Below are 24,766 nucleotides of genomic sequence, written 5' to 3'. Positions count from 1 at the left end.
CACTGGCACTGGCTGTGGTTAACCAAATCAAACCCCTTGCTGGTATCAGTCCAATCATGACTGCTGAATCAGCACATCTAGCAGAGCCTTGGCTCAGACATGTCAAATATTTGCTTTTGCCTCTTCCTATTACAGGATTTCTTGAGATACAGGAGGAATGAGCAGCCCGAAATAGTGCCAGCAAAGTCACAAAGCCACCTGTCCCTGAAAGCATCAGTATGTTAAGTAAGTCACTAGGTTAATCTTTACTCTTCTGAAGTTAGATTCTTGCAAGAGGTCCATAAAGAAATGTCTTTAGAAACTCAAAGTGGTGTCTGCAGTTTCAGTCAAGAGGTCTGAATAACTCCAGGTATTCATGGGGAACATGCCACATCAATGGATTTACAGATCAGATTGGCATCAGAAAGGATACAGTGAGCATGGCACCAGCTTCAGTGAGGAAGTCAGGGTACCGATCACAGATCTGTGCACTAGGACAGTACTCTAGACAGGGAGACAAAGAAAACTTCAAACAGCAAATAGTACTTGATATCATGGCTCAATCTTTTGCCATATTTTTAGAGCAAAATTATACTTTAGTATTAATATAGCCACTAAAAAAGGTGGAGTGTGGTGTTTTCTTAGTATAAATAGTAGGCTGGAATGGGGAAAAAACTGAGCACAGAAGTAGGTATTGGCAGAGGTATAAGCAAAAGAAAATGTATCATTGATATATTTTATACCATTTATATTATTGATATAAAGGGGTGATAAAAATATACTTGGGCTGAGAAGGATTGTACTCCTGGTAAAACATGAAGACACCAGACATTGCAAAGTTACAAATTTATTTGTTTTGAAATAAATACAAATACTTCATTAAGAAACTTTTCTTGATAGACTTTACACAATAGCTTTATTCCTTCTGGAAATTGTCTGTTCTTCCCACAAACCATTATGGATATTCTACACAAGAGCTGAAGTTAGTCAGTATAAAGTAACTTAGATGGTGTTCTTCTGAACGAGCAATCCCAAAGTATTATCATTTGCTATTTAGCTGCTCAGCCTTTGATCTTTTTGTTTGTGTGAGGACTGCAGTTCAGCAGGTGTGCACTGGAGCTCAGGAAATCCTGTCCTGCTATCTATGGAAGGACAAATTTAAGAATACCCAACTGTGAAAATCTGACTGGCAGAAAGGTATCAAGCCACTATCTTCAAAGAAAGCAACCCAAGGTATCAGGAGGCTATGAAAAGATGCAGAACCAGCAGATCCTGACATTTACACGGTCATTACACACTGTATTTCAGAGATACAGTGTTGCTGCTCCACCACTGCATGGAATACAGTTCTCAGCACCGGTGAGATCTCATCAGTTTCAAATCTAGTAATTAGTGGCAGTTGAACATACACTATCTAATTACATGCCATCCCAGTTATTCATCTCTCCTGATGGAAACATCTGGATCTAGCTTTGCTTCCAGAATTCCAAATTTATCACAATTGTGCTGGACACAAAAAAACTTGAGCTGCAAAGATAAGAAGCTTTCTGAAGGAAAAAAGTCAAGCTGTTTCTGCTTTGCTGTCATGTATGGCTATGCTACTTGTTACAACTAACCAAGTTCTGCAGTATGGTAAACCCTTTGGCCCAAGTTCCCAAACAGGGAATCCTATCTTGCTTATCAAATTTAAATCTTGTCCTGTTTTGGCTAAGCAGGTTTTAGGGTCTTGGAGGGGGGAAGGAAAGGAAGAATGAAACTAAGTCTCAAAAAAAGTGAAATAAAAAAGCTTAAAGATTTAGTTCATCTCAAAGTCACATTAAAATCGTCTATTTTAGTAGTATATTATTGTACATAGGAAAACAGGCTTGAATACTAATGAATTAGAAGGCCTATAAATGCACGATACATTAATTTCTCTATCATTGAAGTCAAGCTATATACAATGAATTCAACTCCAGCTTCAACATGAGGCCATAACACATTTGTTTCATTTCCTTTCATAAAAGTAATATGTAATATTTTTCTCCCCCTCTTTGAAACTCATCTCAAATTGTGCCAGTTTACTTCAATAAGAGAAAGGGGCCTGTAACAGCTTTGATTTTAAAGGAGGGTATTGAGCAATTCTGGTTTGACTCTGAAGTGTTTACAACCACATCAGCTTTTGGCAAGTATCCTTTAAAATTTGGCATCCACTGAAGGAGGGCACAATAGCAGCAGCTGTCTGAGATACAAGAATAACGACAGAGCAAATGAGATGCTTCTTTTCTTTGGTCCCTGTCAGACCCTGGTGAACAGAGTTCCTCCTACAGAATAGCTTGAGATTAATACCAGTTATGTTTTTATGATACACAGGGGGCATCCATCATTACTTTTTCACACTGTGACCAGTTTAAACCTTCCACATCTATCTAACAGGACACTTCCATGGACTTGGGGCTTGATTGTTCAGCATTGCTTGCCGAGTTCGGTGTCAGCTCGATGCGTGTGTCTGTGTGGGAGCGGTTCCTGGAACCATCCCCAGTGTGGGATCGGCTCCTTGTTCCCTCCCCAGTGTGAGACCGGCTCCTTGTGCCTTCCCCGGTGTGAGACCGGCTCCTCTGTCCTTCCAAAGAGGTTACACTGGAGCCAGAAGCGGTGCGGGACCTCATCAGCCGGGTCATGCTAGCAGAGGGCACTGGAAGAAGAGTCTTTCATTAATTCCTTCCTTCACGGGCTTGGAAGGAGGGAGGCTCTTGCCTTCCCCTCCAGCCTTGACCACACTTATAGAAGCCTCCAAGGTTGAATATATGCTTTTCACGGTAGCCTCACATGCAGAACTACCTTCACTGCTCCAGGCATCCAGTTAAGGAGCCCAAATTAATAAGGTGAAATTGGTGGTCAGGGCTGAGGGATTCAAGGCAGCTTTATGGCACATTGCTGTGGCTGCAAGAATAGAGAGACAAACTAAAGAGACTCCATCAAACCTCCCATTACTTTCAGATGTTTAACCTTTGCTGGCAGCCCAGGCTAGCAATGCATCTACACAAGCAGCTGCCAAAAGCACATGTGTGGAAAAAAACCCAGCTACAACTCAAAGGAGCCTCTGAACTAATGAGGTTTTAAATGTTGCATGCAGTATATGATCCGTATCCTGTGATGCCACAAGGGGACACTATTACAAGTATCCACTTTAAGAACATCAAGATAAAGTAAAATAGGTATTCGTGGGTATGAGCTATTCATAAAGCTTTCTTCTATTTAATAACATCACTTGGTCTTAAAACCTTTTGCCCAGATACTACAGGTGTTTTTTTCTTTCCCCTTGCAAATGCACATCCAACAGGGAAAAGATCACACATCTGAGATCAGAGACTCTGGGTGCTTAGAAGCCCAATTAACTTAGGTAGTCAGGTCAACCATTCCATAAAACCAATACTTACTGTATCCCATTCCCTGAACAAAGTATTTGAAAGCTTCTGCAAGCTTGGCAGGCTGCAAAAGAGAGAGTGTTATTGTAGGCAGTGCTCAATAGGTTAGTTACATTACGGTGTTACAGATGTCCTATCTTAACAAGGATCTTGAGTGTTCTCTGGGCTTTACAGACCCTCTGAAAGCTTAATTTATGAGAAAAATCCAACCATTCCCCTCTCTAGACTGCTCCCCTGCCCCATTATTTTACAAAATGGGCATAAGCATTTGAGAATGAGATTTCCAGAGAAGTGATGACAAGCCTGGCCCAAACTTTGCTTGTGCAGTTACTGAAGCAGGTGAACCAAAGTAAAACAGCTCACCTCACAAAAAATACAAGGGAGTTTATACACGGTAAGTAACTGAGCAATTCCTAATCAGCAGAGAACAAATTCTAGTCATGAGCTGATAGTTATGTTTATAGGGCAAAAAAAAGCTCAGCAGGAATACACAAGCACAGCTTGCCTATGATTGACATTCTTGCAGTGAGGCGCTCCCAGTTTTTCTCTACTGCTGACACAGTGGCCACCTAAGCCTCACAACCTCAATTATTGAACATGAAAATATTTTTTTGTATTCTATCTGAATCACTGCAAAGAATGGACTCTGCATAGCAGAAGCAATGCACATACTACTGTGTGGCTTTTAAAAAAAAGCCTTTTCCTGACTCCCACTGTTGGAGCACACAATGCCTGTCCAGGGACTTCAGCTGCAGGCAATTACAAATTCAGATTTTCCTTAAGTTCACAAACACCATATTATATTGCTTAGAAATTTGTTTAGATGTTAGATTCTAAAGCTGATTTATAGGTCTGCTCTTCTAGTGAGGCAACACAAGAACCGAGGTAAATTTTAACTTTCCCACCCTGGTTTTATTAGCAACTTGGAATTTATGCCTAAATATATTTCAGAAGCTCCATTTCATTCTCAGTCAAGTGGAGTCAGTGTATGCAAGAACATAACATTGTTATTTCCTGCCTCCACTTTCCTGATCTATACTATAAATAGTCCAAACAAAACTGTTTTCAACATGCTAGTGCTCAAGCCTTAATCCACATCTGCTTAGTAAATAGGCATAAAATAATACCTCTGCATTCCCACCCCAGATCTTTACTTGATTAAGACTTTATTAGAGAAAATAATATCCCCTCCCAATCTTAATTTTGTGCTTCACTGCTCTTTTAAGGAAAAAGAAAGCTCAGATGACCAATTGACATCATTATTCATGAAATCATAACCATCCTTTTGGCTGACATTTGGGAACAGCAAGTACCCTACAGGAAAACACCCATTTGTTGCAGTCTGACACGCTGCAGAACAGGATTAGTAGGATTTCCGCCAGCCAAATCCTACCTGGGAAACTTGGGGGAGCCCACCGCAGTCAGCCATCTGAAACAAGATGAGAACAGCCAGTTAGTGCAATGCCAGAGGAACTCATTTGTGCTCAGGATATATTAAAATGACCTTTATAGCGATCTGGCAGAGAAACATTTCCTTTTGTTGTGTGAGTAACACCCACATGGATGAACACATCAAAGTAAGCTGTTAAACATTTATTAAAGCTATCACTGCACCCCAGAAAACCCTGAAGTTTCTTGACCATCAGACAAAGAATCAGCTGGAGCTACAAATGTTTTTTACTAGGCAGTGATTACCGGTTTCTTAGAAACTAGCCCGATAGTCCTGGTTACAAGTTCAGCTCTGAATTACAATAACATGACTCTGTATTGACCTGGATGACAAACAGGGAAGTGAAAACAAACACCTGAGGCTCAGAGGTGAGAGAGAAAAACAATTTGCTGAGATTGCAGATGGCAAGCAACAGCCTGACTTGCCAAGGGAAGCAGGGAAAGCCAAATGAGAAAAGCTATCTTGAGTGCAAGCAGTATTTTTGGAGCACTTCATTTTTCCTGCCACTCCACCCCTCAAAGTCAACCCAACAAAAACAGTCCTGTTCCAAGGAACACCACAAGCTCAAAACAGTGGAGTTGTAAATTACAGGAAATCCCAAATCCTATCTATGATTAGGTAGCAGCAAAACAGGCTTGCAATGGGGTCTGGCATCAGCCACATCCCAGGACTGAGCAAAGGCTGGCCACAGATACAGGGTCTGAGATGGTGTCATGCCCACATATTAGGAGGAAAAGCATTTGAAAAAAAAAAACCACCTCATTATTATAATTTTCACTGACCAGTTCAATAAAGAGATGCAGTAGAAGTTCACAGCAGAAGCATGACAAAACTTGTTTCACCGTTTGCATGCTATTACTTCATCAGTAACAAGCTGAAAACTGCACCCATACTCTGAACACCAAGCATCAGCCAAAGCCTGTGCATCATGTTCTGCTGTTTGGAAGTGTATTTTATCAACTTTCTGGAAAATAACAGTAAGATATCCTGGACTGTACCCTTGTAAAAGGCAGGATGACCAAACTGTGGCTGATAAATGTGTCAGTAGTCAATAGCTATCAATTTGTCTGACACTACTGCTGAGAGACAGGCAAGCACAGGATCAGAATGAGCTGGTTTGCACTTCCATTCCATGCTTTTTCAAACATTCCCAAATACCTCAAGATCAGCTTTGCCAGCTCTAGTCAAATTCATTATGGGTGTGTGAAATACAGAGCATTTCAAGTCTCATCCCTAATGCTTTAAAATGGAGGAGCTGAAAAATTCTGTACTGTTGACCCCAACAAGAAGCCCCTTAGTCTTGTTTATCCTACTAAAATACTCTTACCCTGAAGGAACTGTCTTTTCACATCAGAACTGGATTTTACTGCAACATATCACTCTGGGTCTGCCTTTTTTTTTATTTTTTTTTTAGTTAATCCAACTGGTTTTATATGAGAGGAATGTTTATTTGGAAAAATCACAGTTTTTGTTATTACCTTCAGAAGTGTGGTCCTTGTTGGGTCCAACTTTGCATTGCATTCAACCTACATAAAAGAATAGCAGCATAAGGCATTGTATATAAGACTTAATTATAAGCTGCTTAAAATCCTGTTTTCTGGTTTAATACAGAGTAAACTGAGTATCTTATACTTCTGTATGAAGACTATGTATGCATATATGCATCTTTAAACCCAAGTAAGTCAGTTCACTTTTCTGACTGCATTTTTTTCCATGTACAAACCCATTAGTTGGGAACCGTAGATTTTTCATCTGTCTCTGGGACTCCAGTGGCAACAAGTGTTGTTTATCTTGTGATTTGGGGTCATCTGGTAGCATCCCAAGTGGTGAGCAGCCATGTGGCCACAGGCCAGCAGACTGGGCATGCCCATTAAGGCACAACATTTGAAGTCATCCAGTCATCTGGAGTGAGTTATAATGGTCAAAAAGCAGCTCTTTGCTTCCATAGTGATCCAGGGCAGAGCTCCAGCACCACACAACAAGTTAAAACACCAGGAGCAGATCTCTCTCTGAAGGAAAATATTTGCGGTTCAGTGGAACTGCTGTGGTGATTGTTCCTAACATGGTAGCTATTAAATAATGGTGCACACACAGAGGGCACAAACAGCAAGGGATTAATGGCAGCTCTCCTGCAGTCGAAGAGGAGAGCCAGCTGGGCTGAACTGATAGCCAGCCAGGCTGCTGTGTGGCAGGAGCTCTGCTGGTCCTGTGCAGCTGCTTGGCTTGCCCACCCATCACCCAGCAGCATGTCAAAGAAGGCTCAGTGTACCCACCACTGCATCCACTGCTGGGGAGCTGTCACCGACCACCAGGAGGACAGGACACCTGCAAGGAAGCACAGACAGGAGCAGTGTTATCTCTGATCCAGCCCAGACTTGCCCTAAGCTGCATTTTGTGTCTCTTGAAGGATGAGACAGTTAAGTGTGTGGAATTGGTTTGGTGTGTATTCCAGACACCTTAAACATACATCAAATCCACTGCATTAGCTGCAGACGCACTGACATATTCTGATTCCTTGTCTGAAAACCTGTCCTTTCCCCCACATGGCAGCAAATCATCCCTTGCCAGTGATCTTATTGCTTTAAAAAAAATTGAATGTGGGCATCAGCATCAAAGTCTCACCCCCACCTCCAGGCCCCTGAGCTCCAACTTGTGGATCTGTCCATCCTATTCCAAACAGATTGGCAGAGGAGCAGAGTATCCTGTGTGTAACCATCAGCAGCTGAACAGAGAAGGACTTGACAACTGTTATGTTGCACAGCTTGCAGCAGAAGATCTCAAAGTCATTCTCATACCTGCTCCATCTTCCTGAATGTTTGTTTTTTCAAGTGGTTTTGCATTGGATTTTTTTGTTGTTTCCATTAACTACACTATATTTCTGCATGAGGCTGAGTACATCTACTTTTCAAGTACCTTATAAGCCCAAGTTTGCACATGCACAGGCACGGGAACTGCTTAACTTTCCATTCCTTTTAATATATGTTTGTCAAGTCTGAAGAGAGGAAATCTTCCTAATGGCCATCCCTGACTTGCAGTAACCTCTCACCTCCTACATGCTGTTACAGGATCCTTTTCTAGCACATAAGCACATGCAACTGCAGCTCTTCAGCGCATTTGCAATGCATCTACTAATCACACCTCTTACCTCCCATGTACAAATGAACTGGTAGGAAATAAAATACTTACTGAAGGGTGACAACGTTTACTCCAGGAACAGGGCGCTCAATCTCTAGGTCTCGCCGGCTAAAAAAGAAAAAAATGGAGAGGACAAAGGCTTTTGATACACTGAGATTTTACAGACACTTCCATATTCTTATAGTTTAGAGAAAGCACAGACATTCATATGTTAATTTAATCTGATATATGTTGTAACCTCCACAACTGATGTCAAATCATACTTAAACTGAAGGATCAATGTCTTAGTTTAGCCTCAGTGTACCATCTTTAACCCCACAAATGCACAAGGTCCTTCTCCCATAAACAAACCACCTGAGATCCCTAAAGGCACTCTCAAGCAGAACTTTATGCTGGGGGAACACACATGATTTCACCACACAAGTAATACTGTCTCTAAAGACCTGGACAGCCTCTTAAAACAGTTTCCAGTTAGAAATCAGGTAAATGTATTACCTGTTGTAAGAGTTGACAAAGAGATGAAGGTTGGTTTGATTCATATCATTAATAATATGCTGACGGTAAGTATGGATCAGGTCATGGTTGCTGTGAATCTCTTCCTAAAGTGGAGACAGAATCATTCAGAATAGGAGCTGTTTTCTGAAAGGATCTGAAGACATGGCACAGTAGTTGCATATCAGACTCATATCTACACACCAGGGGTGCACTTTGAGGGAAGGGACAATTTCCAGCACCCAGTGATGTCACCCAGAGTTAATACTTGCTTGTGATTGCAGTAGGACAATTTTCACTTTAAAATTTCAGTATGTTTTAATGTTAAGATCTCAGAATTGCAAAACATGTAACTGTAGTGCAGATGGGTACAGTCAGACAAGTGTGAGGTTTTAAAACAAATAAAGATTCAGAGTAAGAAGCCTAATAAATATTTCCAGGGCAAAGCAGATGTTGCAAGCTTACAAACATATGTAATGTGGAACTCAATTTCACAATCGTAAATAAGTAAACTTCAAGGACTTCGACCAGTAACATTTTCAAACAGTTCCATTCTAAAGTCTTTATAGATCAGTCCCTTGTTCTGCTGGAATGGAGTTTTCCACTGCCCTGACTAACAGTTTCAAGCACAGCAAAGTAGCCTCAGAAAAATAGTACAGTACTTTCCATTAGGCTTGCACTGAAGAGGGCCATTAGTACTAATAACCAGCTGTCAGAGCTACAAGTAGGTTATATAAAAAATCTGTGGGGTAATTCAGCTCAGGACATGAGCATATATGACAGTTCTACTCATGTTTAAGTATTGGCTGTCTAAACAGTAGGGTTTAGAGGTGCTCCTACTAGAGTAGTCACAACTGAGATGTACTTGAGTCCTCAGGACACAGCAAGCCCCATGGCAGCATACCACCTCCTAAATACTGGGATGCAAGTATGAAACTTATCCCACAGCTTAACTTAGTCCTTTGTTGTTCAAGTGAAGGCTTCTCCCCTCCTCCCAGCCCCAGGAGGTAAATACAGAACGCTGAACACATCAGAGGAATCTTTTGAATATCCTTACCTTTCCAAATAGATGTGAAATGACCATGTCTGGCAAAGCATTTGTCCAACCTGAAATCTGAAAAGCAAGATTATCTAAGTATCTGCTGTTAACACTTGAACAATTGAAATCTTCTAATTACACATAAATGGATGTATCTCTGTTGTCTCTATATGTACAATATTCTGGACTGATATTTTTCCCCCTCAATTCAACCGCATTGAATTCAACCGCATTGAATTCAACCACCATTAGGGGTTGTTTATGCTTGAGTGACTCATAAGAGTTCAGGAAACAGTACTAGTGGCATAGGTGGATATGGAATCACTCCCTGCAGGAACACCAAGCAAACCAGCCAGATGGGTGTCATTTAACCTCCCTGCCCAATCTCCTCCCTGACAACCCACATTGACAACCCAGTGGAGCTGGTACCTTAAGCTCATGACCCACACTATGTGCTCTTGCTTTGCAAGGACAGAAGAATACAGGTCACCTGCTGAACTCCTAAGTTTAGCAATACTGGACAGGTAGAAGGCAGAGGCACAGATAGGGAAGAATTTAATTACAGCAAGACAATGGATGAGATGATCAAAATGGGTCTACTGCTAAATTTCAACATAGACAAGTTACTACATTTTTTAAAATAAATTTATATATCAGTTTATTTTTATAAGTTTCACCTGGCAGTTAATTTAGTAACTTAAGCCTCAAAAGAATGTTGTATCCTAGCTCTGCAAGTTTCTTGTAATATTACAGTGTTGCCATTACATTACATCACCCTAGAAGCTTAGAATGGGTTACCTCTGTGGTTAAAAGATGACACTAATTTTTGTACTTCTCAGTGTTTGGAGCAACTGCCATTCACTTAAATGTGACCCTGAATGATATGAAGTGCCTGCCATCAGTTTACCTTGAAAAGTGTTTTAACATGTTAAATTTGAGTAACATGTAATGTAACATTTATGTTTATTTATATATAATGGTTCCAGGAAGATTTTTTAAGCCAGTTCTCAGTGCCTGTTTTCCCACATTGCAATGTTTCTTACAACTACAAAAGAACACATTTAACAGGAGCTTTTTTTATATGAGAACATTTTCACTTAAAAAGTCTGGTATGAACAATCTGTCCACAGTTACTGTAGCCTTTTCTGAGTCCTTTTGGCATCTAAGACTCACACAGATGATTGAAATGTGGAAGATGTTGTTCTGAACATTCTTCTGTGTTCTAGTTCACATTTGGGACTGTTCTGGTAAATAAAGCCATGAAAAAGAAAGAACTGAATGTTACACTACACTTGAAGTTTACTTGAAACTTTTCCCAAACTATTGTGTCCAGGTTAAATTAAATTCTGTTCTCCCAAGCACTTATTGGCTCTTAAGAATTAACCATGCCCAGTAGCTCCACTATGTCACAGGTATCTGTTTTCTGAAAGTACGTATTTTTATCACTAGTCCTGTAAAAGGTATGTTTGCAAATGGTAGAATAAACCCCAAAGGAATTATTCTGGGATACTTTGTGTCTGCAGCCATGCCATGGCCCACAAGCTTGCCCAGCTCCTCATGTTCGACAGTCTTGCAGTAAGATTTATTTTACAAATTTAAAGTTTTTTACCTTAGTTGCTGCCCAGTCCATCCAACCTTCAGCACAAGGGTTTACATTAATGAGAACTAAACCCTCCACCATGTCTGGATGGTTTAACTGCAAGAGAAAAGATTGAAGATTCATGAGATAACAGTCAGCAAAAAATTTAAATTAGCAAATTATCTCCTGGGGAAGAAAGTGGTAGGTCTAGTTTTATCTTGCACAAAAGAAGCATATGTATGGAAAAAAATTTTTCACTAAAGCAATTCAACTGAGCAGCTGGAGAACATTAAGATTTAACTTTTTCCTCCACCCTCAGTTTAAATAGAGAACTCCCATTATAAAAACCTTCTGCAAATTAACTGGGTAGAGCCCAGGCCTTAAAATGGAAAATCTAGGTCTTCTGGATTAGCTATCCCGCAGATTGTGGTATTTCACTTAAAAGCCTGACTGCTTACTTAAATGGGCATGGCAGAGCAGGAACCCTCTGTGCATGCTACAGGGACAATAATATGTCAGGGAAATCAGGACAGAGGCTCTAGGGAAGCTCCACAAAACTTACAGCAAATCTGGTTAAGATGTAGGCACCGGCTCCAGTTCCCATTCCTATAATGGTCTTCAGCCTGCACAGCAACGAAACGGAAGAGACAAATGAGGAAGAGTGCCAAAAATAAGTTACATCAGTAGCCTTCCTCTTTCACATGCCAGCATGTAGTTACAAAAGGTGGGCTCAGCTCAGGCAAACTGGACTCTCAGCAATGCCACCAGCCCCAGTAAGATTTGCAGGACACTGGTCCTTGTGCATTGCAGGGCAGCACATATTCTTACTTATCTTTAAGTAAATATACTGAGCAAACATAGCATTTTTCTGATCCTGGGAGGCAGTGGTTAGTCTCTGCCAGAAAAACTTAGAAGATACAGACCTGAGATCTGCAGCCTAAACACAAAGCTCCCCCGCTCCCCAGGCTCCCCCTGCCCTCTCCCCCATTACAGCTTTCCAACTGGGACACTGATTCCCCTCTAACAGGGGGCTGGCAAGGAAACATCTCCTGCTCTCCAGCCACTGGGGTGACGAAGTTTGAACTTCATAACCAAACAGGGCAGAGACAAACCAAATATTTCCATTAACTGGAACTGGGTTTAAAGCGTCACCTTCAAGGTCTTAGAAAATACATTGAAGGGAAGACTAGACAAAACCACTCAAAACCAGCTTATTCAACACTTTTAGGAAAATACCTGAGGATAGTTTTCATTATCATTAGCAATATTAAATCAAGACTTTGTAAATACACTCCAATTTAATTGATTTTCAATGTTCTGACTTTATTGATAGCATTTTTTTACCCCAGTGCACTAAAACTTACAACCTTGTGACTTGCATCAGGCATTTTAAAAAAAACTTCTCTTAAGAAGTGAGGTAAACTGGTTCAAGATACTGCCACAATTGGTTACAACTGGACAACGTCTAAATTGGGGTGCTGGTCTTAAATCCCCACCACCACTCCAGCCTGTCTGTTCTCCAAGGCTGCCTAACCCTGAATGCCAGGTTTTCTTTGTTTGGTCTGAAAACCCCTGGGAGGTGCCTACCTGCCCTCTTTGCTGTGTACAAGGAGCACCAGCTCAACAGAAAAGGAACCTTTCTCAGCTACAGCTCTGGCTATAGCTAAGCTTTAAGGGAGGACACACACCTAAACTTGCTGCATGTAGACAACTGAACAGACACTGCCACGAGGTCTTTTGACACTGGCAACCTGGCATCTGCATTTAGTGGTAGAGAGGCTTAAGGAGGTCAGACTGACCTCTTAAAGACACCCAAGCCAAAAAAGCAAAACAATAAATGTCTTCAGATGCAATCATGGGGTTTTTTTCCTGCTAACCACACAGGAAAACGTGGGTTGTTACAGTGGGAAAAACAGATTGTCTGTGCACTGCCCCTGCGAGGGCAATGCATAGAAAATACTGGAGGAAGCCCCTAAATTAAGCACATGGGATTTCACTTGAAGTTGCTTCCTGTTTAAAAATAAACAGACATTTCAAAAAAGGCCAAAAAATAAGCTCCATCAGAAACCAAGGCAAAAGTAATCCATCCATAACAGGGGGTCAGAAACAACCACAAGTGTAGTTCTAGCAAACAAGATGCCAGACAGCCAGATCAAAGCAAATGCCTGCTCTGCCCTGCTCTTTTCAGTGAGCCATGTAGAGAGAAGCATGAGAAAGATAAGTAAAGAGTTCTTCACTCACCCAAACTGTTTCAGGATTCCAGGAATCATTTCAGCCAGCTGATCCATGGAGGGATACACATACCTACAACAAGCATGTGTTTGTGGAGTTACTACACCACATCCAGCAGTGTAGCCTGGCAAATTTAGACACAGTCATCACTAGATTTAGCACCAAATGTGCTCATTACGAGATCATTGAGTGTATGAGCAGAATTTAGAGTAGGAGCAAGCACAAGTAAGTAATTTAACAGAAATATGTGCATAATCTATATGGCACTTTATGAGTTACAGAACAATAGATGTGTGGTCCATCTAAAAGCAAAACAGACCACAATGAATCTTTTCTAAGAAAAGTTAACACTTAGAACCTATGAAAAGGTTTGAACATGAGAGATGAGTTTCCAGCCACATTGATACTTCTGGTCCACCACTAAAGTTTCTCTGTGTTGCAGAATCACAGACTACAGCAAGGAGACCTAGATATCTGGCAAATAACTTGCATGCATGTTTTCAGGGAAACACAAATTACCACAGGATAAATGAGAATAGCTTTCTATTAATATTAATGGCGAAAAGGAAGGCATAAGAAGGGCTATGAAGCTGATGAGGAAGCTCAATAAAAACAGATGTTTGCTAATGCTCCTGGTCTTCTGCAGAGCAAAAACAAAGTTTCAAGGGAAGGAAATTCTGAGCCAAATCTCAACTGAGCAGCATGTGGGGAAAAAAATAAACCTTTTATAATGAGGGTGGCAAAACACTGGAATAGAGGTGGTGGATGCCCCATCTCTGGAAACACTGAAGGTCAGGTTTGACAGGGCTCTGACAAATCTGACCTAGTTCAAGACATTCTTGCTCATTGCATGGGGTCCATATGATCTGTAAATTTCCCTTTCAAACCAAGCCATTCTGTGATTCTATGACTTAACTTGGGCATGCTGGACTCCCAGTTGGAGGGCAGGTAGAGATAATACAGCTTCTTATATTGTCATCATGATTCTAGCAAGTAGAGGTATTTTCTAGCATAGATCATGATGGTTGCCCTCATGCAGCTGACAACTTAAAAGTGTTAACACTTGTTCAGGATGTGAGGGTTAAGGCACTTAAAAGCTCATGATTTAAACAAATGCAAAGAAGGGGTGACTGAAATAGCTTTGTAGGCTGCTCTGATAGACAACTGGGCCATTGCAGTCAACAACAGCTGAGAACCTGGCCCATCATGACCTCCTCAGCATCAGACCGGCTTAAAAATTAAGAAGAGAAATAGACTGGCTCATGCAATGAGGGTACTTATAAGCTCCTTAACATGTAGTTCTTACAGAACAACTGGTTCTTGCCTTGTACCTTCCCCTTGGCATGTTGGCTGCTCCCTTCCTCAGCCAAGCTGACTCCTATTCAAGGGATATCTTCCTGTAAACCTGTATCATTTGACCTAAATGGGACAAGCATTTTGGTGCTCACAGCACACAAGGTTTTTAATGGGTAGAGCATCGTACGTGGTACACACTCAGGAGGACACAGTTATCTATGGCCTTCTGGGGGGGTACACCACCTTATTGCTGTCCAACAACTTGGATTTTCCAGGTAGGTTATCAGGTCTACTTATCAACACCTACCACGCTGCCATTTCACTAAGACCACAGAATTAAGAAGGACGTTATATTAATGTCTACCTTATTTATAGGAATAATTTAGTTATTTGTCTTTGTGATGCCATTACAAAACAAGGTAACTCAATATTTAAATGGACAAAACGTAGACATCTGTCAAGGATCTGCTCTACAAGCAGTCTAGTTATCAGAGCAAAACCTTAAAATTGTAGCTGCAAAGTCTGTTGTGAACTGGCACAACAAAACAGAGCTCCCAGGCTCCAGTACTCAAGTGTCAGGATTTAAGTTCAAAAGCCAACTATTGTGTTTGCTTTGAGCACTTTTTAATGAAACTGCAGATTAAGACTTTTTTCCAGGATGAGGATAACTCTAAAGAAATGGGATGTTTCCCAGACAACTCACCCAGCTTGGAAAGACGGTGCTCCATCCTGCTGACCAGGTGCATCCACATGGCAGACTGCAAAGTGTTGGGTGATTTCCTGCATATCCTCAAAGTTGAAGAGAGGGTTGAAGCAAGTTTTATCTTGAGAAGGAAAAGAAAATATGAAATAATAACCATGAGGGAAATAGTAAGTTTGCTGCTATAAAAGAATAATTTATTAAATTCTCCTGCAGGTTAATGAAAAGTTGATTCAACCAGATCAGTGGTATTGCAGCCTTAGAAAAGGGGCAGTCTTATTTCTAAGGAGGAAAGACAAGTAAAGCCCTATTACAAAGTAGCCTGTATCAACTCGCTTTAATTTCTTGAAGCATAAAACCTGATCAGCTGCATCATGTCCAGTTAAGGTTTATCCATGTTATTTTGGTACCTGCTAGCAGTATTTGCTTGGTACACCACATTGTCAAAAAATTATTCCTTATGCAATGTTAAAATAATAAAATGTAGTCAAGGATATTCATCCAGGGGTTTACCTTAGATTAAGTTATCTGTCCATTTCCTTGTACAATCTTTATTGTTTTGATTGTGTCAAAATGATTGAAGAAAAAGAGTATCCAACGCTGAGATCATGGCTTGTGCTTTTACTCAAACATCACAAGATAAACAGTACGTGATTGACTGCTGCAGGCAAGCATCCCTCTAGGATACTCAGTGCTGTAGGCCCCATACTTTGAGGTGATTTGATTTCTGATTTTTAAGCAATGTTAATGTGGGGAGAGGATTAGCACATTTTCCTTCTGGAGTGGAACACACCAGCTTTGAGATGCCTAGAAAGTGGTACAATATTCTGTGTATGTTTCTGCGTGTCCTCCCATCACAACATACATGCAAAATCCTTGCAGATTATAAAGTATACTTTTAGCTCAAATCAGCTTTGAGAGAACATGCAAGCTTGGGAAAAGTTTCCTCCCCCTTCAAAGGGAGAGAAAGTTTATTTACCATAGACTTTGTAACTCGAGAAGGAAAAAGGTCTTACTCAAACATAGGATCTGGATTAAGCTCTGCCCTGATCCACCAAAAATCAAAAATAAAGTAAGAAAGTTCCACCAAAAATGGGCAAGAAAACAGGTTATTTTCCTTGTTAGTAATATCCACTCCCCAGTAATAGCCAGACTTTAAAGATCTGCAGGTGTTTTTAAATATCATTAACTGATTAATAAACGGGGAATTTTGTGAAGCAAATAGTACTGGTGAGAAAAATAAACTAGAGCAGGTCTGGATATTAGCTCATTAAATGACAGATAAGATAAAAGCCACTTAAAGTTTTTTCCCTAATAAGGACTTCCTTGGCTAAGGACAGAAAGCCAGCACTCATTTAATCATTCTCACTTGACATGTAATTCATATAAACCCACAGCAGCACAGGGCTGGTTATCAGACAGGAACCCAAGACAAATCCCCAGCAGTGCTGTTTTTCAGTCCTGTTGTCAATATGCCATCAAACCTCTCTAGAGATGTTTTTACAGCATTTATACACAGTTGTTATTAACAACCAGAGGTCTTTTGCTCCTGTCACTGAAATATTCCAATTTTTTACTTCACAAGGATAAGAAACCACAAAAACCCTGAGAATGAAACTTGCTGTAAGAGAGGAGTCATGTGCCATCCAGCAGGTTTCAGCACACACAAGCAAGGACCTGGGGAAGGCTTCCTAACCATCACTGCTTCCATACCTCTGATTCCAGCACTGACAGAACTGTTACAGCAGTCAGTGTTACAGAAACCGGGCTGTTGAATGAAAAGTCTACTTACGGTTCAGCCCGATGTCGTGGTAGGTGAGGATGGCCGGGCGGTTCCCCCGGGGGGTCCCACACATGGTGACATGGACTGAGCCGTGCACAGTCTCCACATCTTGCTCCTGGTAGAGGACAGGAAGAATGGGAAGAGTGTGTCAGGGGATTGTGCATGTGCTCCACACCTGCTGCAGCAGACCTTGTCTGACCAAGAGCGCAGGTCCTGCCCACCCCAGCGTCTGCTCTGCAAGATCCCTGTGCTAACAACCCGTTCTCCCCCATGGTGAGGGTTCTGTGCTAACATTTCACATCTGACTATCACCTACTCCCGCTATCACCGCCGAGACCCGGGTTCGATTCCCGGTCAGGGCCACTCCCGGGCAGGTGGGGCTCGTTAGCCCTTAAAGGCAACCCACCTACGTCCTAAGGACCTCGCTGCCACCGTCCAAGCTCGCTTGGCCCCGGCAGATGAATCTTAGGATTAAAGGGTAGGCTCAGTTCCGCGCACACTGTGTCTCACCTAAAAAATCCAATGCGCAGGCTGGAAGGTGGAAAGACCTTCCCCGGATCTTCGCTCACGAAGACTGGCCATTATTATTTTATCACCTACTCCAGTCCACAGACAGCTACAGAAGCACTTAAGCTGCTAGCTCTAATCAGATGCTAAGGGAATAATTAAGCAGTTTTTAACCTCATTAAAAAGGCAGTATAAAAAACTAAGAAAGAAGTTTGATGTAGTGACACCTAAAAGAACAGGACTCTCAACATTTGCAAAACTGCAAATTGTCAAGATAAAATACTTCTCTTTTCTAGGAAGAGGACTCAGCAAATAACTATTACTCCTCAAAGAAAGCAGTATTAAGCAGCCTGTGTTTGCATATTTGCCATAAAGACTTATCACAGTATGAAGCTTCTGATTGCAGTAGCCTTCCCCAGTAAAAAAAAAATAGCCACCACATGTGTTTTCTTCATGGCTTGTGAGCTACAAACCTGAGCATAAAACACTGCCTAAAGTTACTTTGTTATAGAGCAGAATAATCATAACATGGTGGTGATTATCAAAAAAACAACACTAAGAAGCATCCCGCTATTATTTGGCATAACAGGAGTTTGTACTAGTTAATGATAAATAGTATTTATGAAAGCTGAGGACACCGTCACTAACAAATCAAAGTCCCTCTCAGAACCATCTTATTTATTCAATATCTGTGAAAGTTAGATTACGGCTTGGGTCACATCTAACTTATACAGCAGATGGAACAACTTTTTGTTTCTTCTGCACTTGAACTTCAGATGGGCACAAACAATTTGTTGTTTTGCCAATATGTATAAAGGGAATCACAAACCAACAGTTATGACACTTATGTACAGTACCATTCCACTCACATAGCAGTCAAGGCAGTTAATAGATAGCAGTCAGTCTTATCATCTCAGCAGAATATTTTATGTACTGTACAGGACACAGATAAGATATGATCCATGTCATTCAGTATCCTGCCTGCTGCTGCAGGGCTTGCTTGACTTGCTCTGCATTATAATGCCCAGAGGCAAAGTCCAAGTTAAATTCAAACCTATTAAAAATATTCTATAGAAATCAGAGGTGTACAGCCTCCGCAAAAACCTTTAAAAGAACTCTTCAAAGATTGGAGGTAATAATTCAATCTAAATCTCAGATCCTTAATTTGATAGAAGGTATAAATTGCACATTTTGCTGAAAATAAAGATTCTAGGCAATGCCATTCTACATTTCATCTATTCTGCTTTTAATTACATAATTACACCAGTTTTAAGTTACAACTACAGCCATGAATCAAGATCTACATCCCTTACACACTTGGTGAGCTGAGCATCGCTGTTATCTGAACTATACTCCATCAAAACTCTAATTTCCAGCTTTTATGTCCCCTTAGAAACTCATTCCTGTGCATACTCACTGCATTATTTAGCAGGTAAGCTGTATCTTCCACATTCAGAACCATCCTTAGGCAAAACAGGGTGATAAATCCAGCAAGTCATACAGAGGACTGGTAGCAGGTTTCTACTTTGTCCCAGTAGGAAACTGGGTTATATAGACAAGCTGCTACCCTACATAGGCTTACGACTCCCATAATGCCCAGCTAGGAAAACCAAAACAGACTAATTCACGAGGATGTCATTCTTAAATAGGATTTGAGTCAGGTTTGACCAGGGGAAGTACGTACTCAATAGAGCTCAGACAAACTCAGACATCAAAGATGAGCTAAGTCCCTGCCACACAATGTACAAGATGCCAAACTCAAAACCTGGGAATTAGCACAGTCTGTCCTGTTACTGAGCCCATCAGGTTTTGAGAAGTTTAGCTTCATTTCACATTTTGTTATCTCAAATGCTAAAACACCCCAAACTTACACTCAAATAAACCAGAAGCAAGTTCTTTCCTAAAAACAAGGATTAAAGTTTCCAGCATAAACACAAAACACTTTGAGAAATTAGTCTAAGTCAATGATTCTGCACAACAAGACCAAGGACTTGTAGATGTTTGAAATCTACTATTTTTCAAAATAGATGAGCAACTTTTAGTCTAAAGGATTTTCACATCACACTAATGCAACTATAATTTGAATTTTAGACAGAAAGTAGGTTATTGTACATTATACATTGGGTATATCATTGACATATAATATTAAAAGAGAATCATAGAATCACAGAAATGCTTGGGTTGGAAGGGATGTTAAAGATCATCTAATTCCAACCCCCTTACTGTGGGCAGGGATGTCACCCACTAGATTAAATTGCTCAGGACCCAAATAATATCATATATCATGATTAATATAAAATTGGGTATTGTCATTATACAGTACTCCAGAAGAGATTTGCAGTGCCAGTAGATAGCCATTAATGATAGTGGAAATTAATAATAGCAGCAATTAATATTTTCACATTCTACTCTCCCTTCTTTACTTAAATAATTTTCAATGCAAAGTATAAAAACTGATAATTTGGTAACCTTACAGTAATGAGAGTAAGTGTTACTGTGTAGCACACCTCCAACCAAGTGTGGAATATAGGAATTATTTCTTCCTCAGAGGTTAATAGGTATTTCATTTAATCAGATTTTTATTTCTAGAGCCTTCCAGTAACAGCACTGAAAAATCCAGAATGTGTTTTCTTTGCAGGGATCACCTGAAGATTTTGGATCTCTCTCCTTTCTGCAAAAATGAAAAAGGCTGTCCATGGTAGATAGAGCCAAATCCTTGAACCTGCACATCCCACTGACTGCCACAGCTATGTCCACTGGAACCAGAAACATGAGTCTAGTTCAAACTCAGTGTCAGCTAAAAATAGTTCAGAGACAACAGGCGACCATGCTCCCAATAACTGGCATAAAACACAGTCAGTTTAACAATTGCCTTAATTCCTCATTATCTTCACAGTAAGACTCCCCTAATTCAAAGGGGTTGTGCTATTTTCCAGTAGCTCAAATTCTTAATAGGAAATACCCACAAGGTTCTAAAAAACAATCAATTCAAACCAGTTTGTTTGGTGACATCAAACCAACAACTTCACATCCCTATTGATCCTATTAAAGATCAAGAGATTTGTCTACGTGATGTAGGGATGGATGTTTTCAAAACGCAGAGCACTGAAAACAGATGGCAGCACATCCCAATCAACATCAACATTATAGTAAGAGGCTCTTCACCAACTGATTTGTATTAAAATACTATCTTAGAAAAAAATCCAAGGTACACTAATCCGATAGAAGGATAAAGACACACACACCATCTGTTCACATCTCGCACTTTAACAGAGGTGCAGTCTTATCTTAGTGCCCTAAAAACACATACAAAAATACTTTCAATATGTGCAATTTAAAAGAGGCTGTCTCAGTTTGACGGCGCTGAGCCATTCTAAAATAGATTTTATTTTTGCTTCAAGTGACATTTTTTTATTTTTTTCATGAGGTTAAAAGGGAGAGAATTTGTTATCACCCAGGAGATCTCATCTTTTCCTTCCCCTCTCCATCCTTACTAAAGAGGACATGGATTGAGGAACATGTTTATGAACAAGTTGTTTTCTGAAGTATGGGATATGCAACCAAAATGATAACTAAAAAGAAAGATATCTAAAAAGGAAAACTGTACACACACATTGCACATTTTGCTAAATATGTAATTTTATATTTTAAGTAAAATACTTCATTCCATCAAAATTTTAGAACTTTCAAATATATGTAATCCTTAATTACAATCTAATGTTTTTATTTTAATTTATAATATTATTCCTGTAAAACACACGTCCCTTCTTTTGCCTCATAACTGAGAGAAAAGCTTCAGAGCTTTTAAAGAGGATTTAAAAAGTTTTTAAATTGCTAGGAGACAGTATATTTTAAGTCCTTATTACTTAAGAACTTTAATATAGTAATACCTGTGTAAGCTATTTTTTTCACTTTTTAAAATGCCTTTAAGATCAAAAATATGTGAGCTTTTAATGTGGTATTTCATTGTTGAATTTCAAATCACCTTTGCCCTGAAGTTAACATTTTTCCCCCCCAGTTTTTTCCACTTTAAACCAGGATTTCAGGTCATCTTATATTTTTCTAAAACCCCAATGCCCATATTTCCAGTTATTTTTCTCTTTTTCTTGTTGTTTGTTTTGTAGAGATCTCTATTTTAAATTAGCAACATTAAGAAAATAAGGTTCCACAATTCAGTCTGCGAGTCAGGTACATTAATGAGGATGACTTCAGATGTAAAGGTAAGTGGCCCTGCCAAGGTGGAAGCCAATAACAAAAACTTTGGTGCAGGAACTGACGCAGGTTGTTGCGATAGTTCTGCCCAGGGATTCTTCGTAGTCCGATTAGCAGTGGGTCAGACTGCTCTGCCAAGTACAAAACTGCAACCACCCCCAGCCCGTTCCTTCAGTGACCTAAAAGGATGAGGAAATCCACAGAACATCCCGCTGTGCTCCAAACCACATCCACCCATGCCAGTGGAAAAGCCACCCCCTCATGCCACAAGGACCAGCTGATTCATTGCAGGGTAGCTCTTTCCTTCTCCCTGAACAGGCAGGAGGAGGAAGTACAGCTTCCACAGCTCCCACAGCTCTTGCATGCTGATGGATACAGATGGCTCCGAGCCACGAATGGCAAGGGACAAACTCATCTCTGCCACCTACAGATGCCACACAGAGCAAAGTTTTCCTTAATTGCTGAGAAAGCAGTGTCCTGATGGACTGAAACACAGAGCTGAGGGAATTTTCATGCAGCATTGAGGAGCCAGGTTCCTGTTGGCTCCCAACCTACTGAGCTAGAGAATAGGCAAATACATCAAAGTGGAAATACAACTAAAATGTGCTTGGCATGAGGACAATAAAGTCACACAGGGCACACTGCCCTGCACTGGCTTATCATTAATTATGCTGAAACAGGTCTGGTCAGGAACACTCCCCTTTTTGAGGGGTAGGGAACCTTTACTTCAATTTTCAGGTGGGTGCCATTGACATCCTAACAGACAACATGCTGACTAGATGTAATTCAGAGCTGTCAGTTCTTCCATCTCTTATCTTGGCCATCCCCTGATAACTTCACGAACACTTTACTCCAGAGAATACCACATGCACACATTGCAATATGTGCTTTTAGAAGGGTGACATTGCCACATACAGTGGCTTACTTTAAAAATGGAAGACTACACCTAACTCCAGTCTGTCTAAAACAGCACTTGAAATAAGAGTCTATTTTTTTTCCAAATCTAAATAACTATATAAACTTTATTCTTGGAAGGAAGGCATCTCACAATCGCTACTTTTAACCAGTAGCAGAAACAAAATCATGAACTGAATGCTGCATAAATTGCTCCCACAAGGACAGAGCAAGTTGCTCTGGTGGACACCCACACCCATACACATTAAATGCATTAAATAAGAAGCTCTATCCAGCCAGGTACTGATCACCTTCTCTGACCAGACCCATCCTCCACCCAAGAGTGACTCATGGGAAAGGTTGCTCACTAAGAGCACACTCCAGCTTCAGTGTCAGCCCTCAGTGACCTGGGTCCTCCAGGGCCTGAACTTTTCCAATAAACTAAGCAATCAAGTCCCTCATAACAGCTCCAAACCACCTCTTCCATAAATCAACCACAGAAGGATTTAAAGACACATAGGTAGGGTACTTGGGGGTTTGAGGACCAAAGCTGAGCCTCCTTTGTGGCCACAGTTCTTAATACATTGAGACTGTTCTTCCACATTTTTTCCTCTCTGAACTAGAACAGCCACAGATTAAACTCTTAACAAAGAAGGATCATTTTAAAAAAAGTAAGAGCTGGCAGAACAGCACTAAATGACAAGAACCACTGCTCTGGATTAGTGGCAGTTAATCCAAAACATGGAAAAAAAAGCAAAAAGGCTTAGAGAATTTGATCTTGCAAGTTAAAAAACCTATATATATACACACGGTTTACAAACCAAGCAATTTATTCCAAGAATAGAAGTGAAATATGGGTCACTTCTGGATTCTTAATCAAAATACTGCAGTATTCCCGTTAGCAGACTTAATCTGGGATTCAGATTTATTTAGACCAAGTGATCAATCTGGACCCAAATGGAAAGCTTCTCCCATGCTGTGTACAGTCCTGCAAGAAGCTGCATGGTAGCAACTTTAATGTACATTTTTCAAGACTTCAGGCACTGGATTTTATTCTCAGAAAAGATGAAAGCAAAGATGCAGGATTAATGTAAACTACAGCTTTGCTATAGAAGTAAGAACCATTGAAAGATGTCTGAGATAACTGTCTCACTTGGTTTCCAAAATAAAGACTGTTGAATTTAACCAGTTTGCACAACATTGAATAAAAATATTGACAGGTGCTAATAAACTGCAAAACACAGAAAAGTAGAGAAAGGTTATTTCCTTCAAGGACTTCTGCCTGAACCTTCAAAAGACTAGAACAATTTAATAGCTTTCCCTCTTTCCTGCACAGTCTACCTCCATTTCTACACCCCTTGATAAAAATGAGAGACACAGTGAGCCTCTTCTGCCAACACATAGTCCTTGTCCTCAACAATGGGAAAACACCACTCACTCTTTTCATCACAGGTACATGCCCCCTGCTCTCCATCCCAGTTAAACACAGCCTGATTCCTGCAGCTGTCCCTTTCCTTAGTCTCAGCTTAAGAACCAGCAAGAACAAACTTCTCAGTCAAAAATCCAAATGACAGTGAGATAAGAGGAGTCAGGAGAGTTATTAAGTCATCTTTCAAAAGCATGACACATGAAAAAGGGAGAGCCACCATGTGACCTAGTGGTGTGCTTTATGAATTCTTATGTTCTGGCTCTAGATAAATATGTCCTATTACTGGCATCACTGATTCCTTAACACCTTTTACCACCACACAGGCCTCAGGAATCTTTTGGAAAATTTCAACAGCATAACAGGATGCATCCACAAGGGCATTTCCTCCAAGGAAAGGCATGCACACTGCTAATGAAAGCAAATTAGTTGGGGAAAGTGTGTGTCCATGTGGGAAGGGAATATATTGTTTTCATTACAACTGCCAAAGATTCTCATTCTCTCAGCAAGAATAGAGTTGCTTGCAACCCAGCTCACCCCTTTTGAATGAAACTTTTTCAGCTCCAGTCTGAAAAGACCTCCCGTGGTCCCCTTCACATCACTACAGCATAGCCCCATTCAGACCCCTCTCACAG

At 40.5% G+C, this 24,766-nt stretch overlaps 1 protein-coding gene across 1 annotated transcript in view; it reads right to left on the bottom strand.

Annotated features, from left to right (window-relative positions):
• Positions 1–810: 810 nt before the first annotated feature.
• The window catches only part of NDRG1 (N-myc downstream regulated 1), a 41,026-nt gene continuing 17,070 nt past the window's right edge, over positions 811–24,766 (bottom strand). The window contains exons 4-16 of the mRNA XM_050312643.1: positions 17,102–17,207; positions 15,313–15,433; positions 13,323–13,385; positions 11,644–11,704; positions 11,112–11,198; positions 9,521–9,577; positions 8,467–8,570; positions 8,023–8,079; positions 7,110–7,161; positions 6,315–6,362; positions 4,780–4,815; positions 3,399–3,450; positions 811–2,653 (exon numbers count right to left, since the gene is read on the bottom strand). Of these exons, the coding sequence (XP_050168600.1) occupies positions 2,388–2,653; positions 3,399–3,450; positions 4,780–4,815; positions 6,315–6,362; positions 7,110–7,161; positions 8,023–8,079; positions 8,467–8,570; positions 9,521–9,577; positions 11,112–11,198; positions 11,644–11,704; positions 13,323–13,385; positions 15,313–15,433; positions 17,102–17,207 (1,110 nt within the window). The 3' untranslated portion in view covers positions 811–2,387. The remainder of the gene's footprint in view (positions 2,654–3,398; positions 3,451–4,779; positions 4,816–6,314; positions 6,363–7,109; positions 7,162–8,022; positions 8,080–8,466; positions 8,571–9,520; positions 9,578–11,111; positions 11,199–11,643; positions 11,705–13,322; positions 13,386–15,312; positions 15,434–17,101; positions 17,208–24,766) is intronic.

The sequence above is a fragment of the Myiozetetes cayanensis genome, unplaced genomic scaffold (genome assembly GCF_022539395.1).
Source record: "Myiozetetes cayanensis isolate MyiCay16 unplaced genomic scaffold, myiCay2020 scf1, whole genome shotgun sequence".
Lineage (NCBI taxonomy): Eukaryota > Metazoa > Chordata > Aves > Passeriformes > Tyrannidae > Myiozetetes > Myiozetetes cayanensis.
The sequence above is the reverse complement of the archived record's forward strand: the minus strand, read 5'-3'. Positions and strand labels throughout refer to the sequence as shown.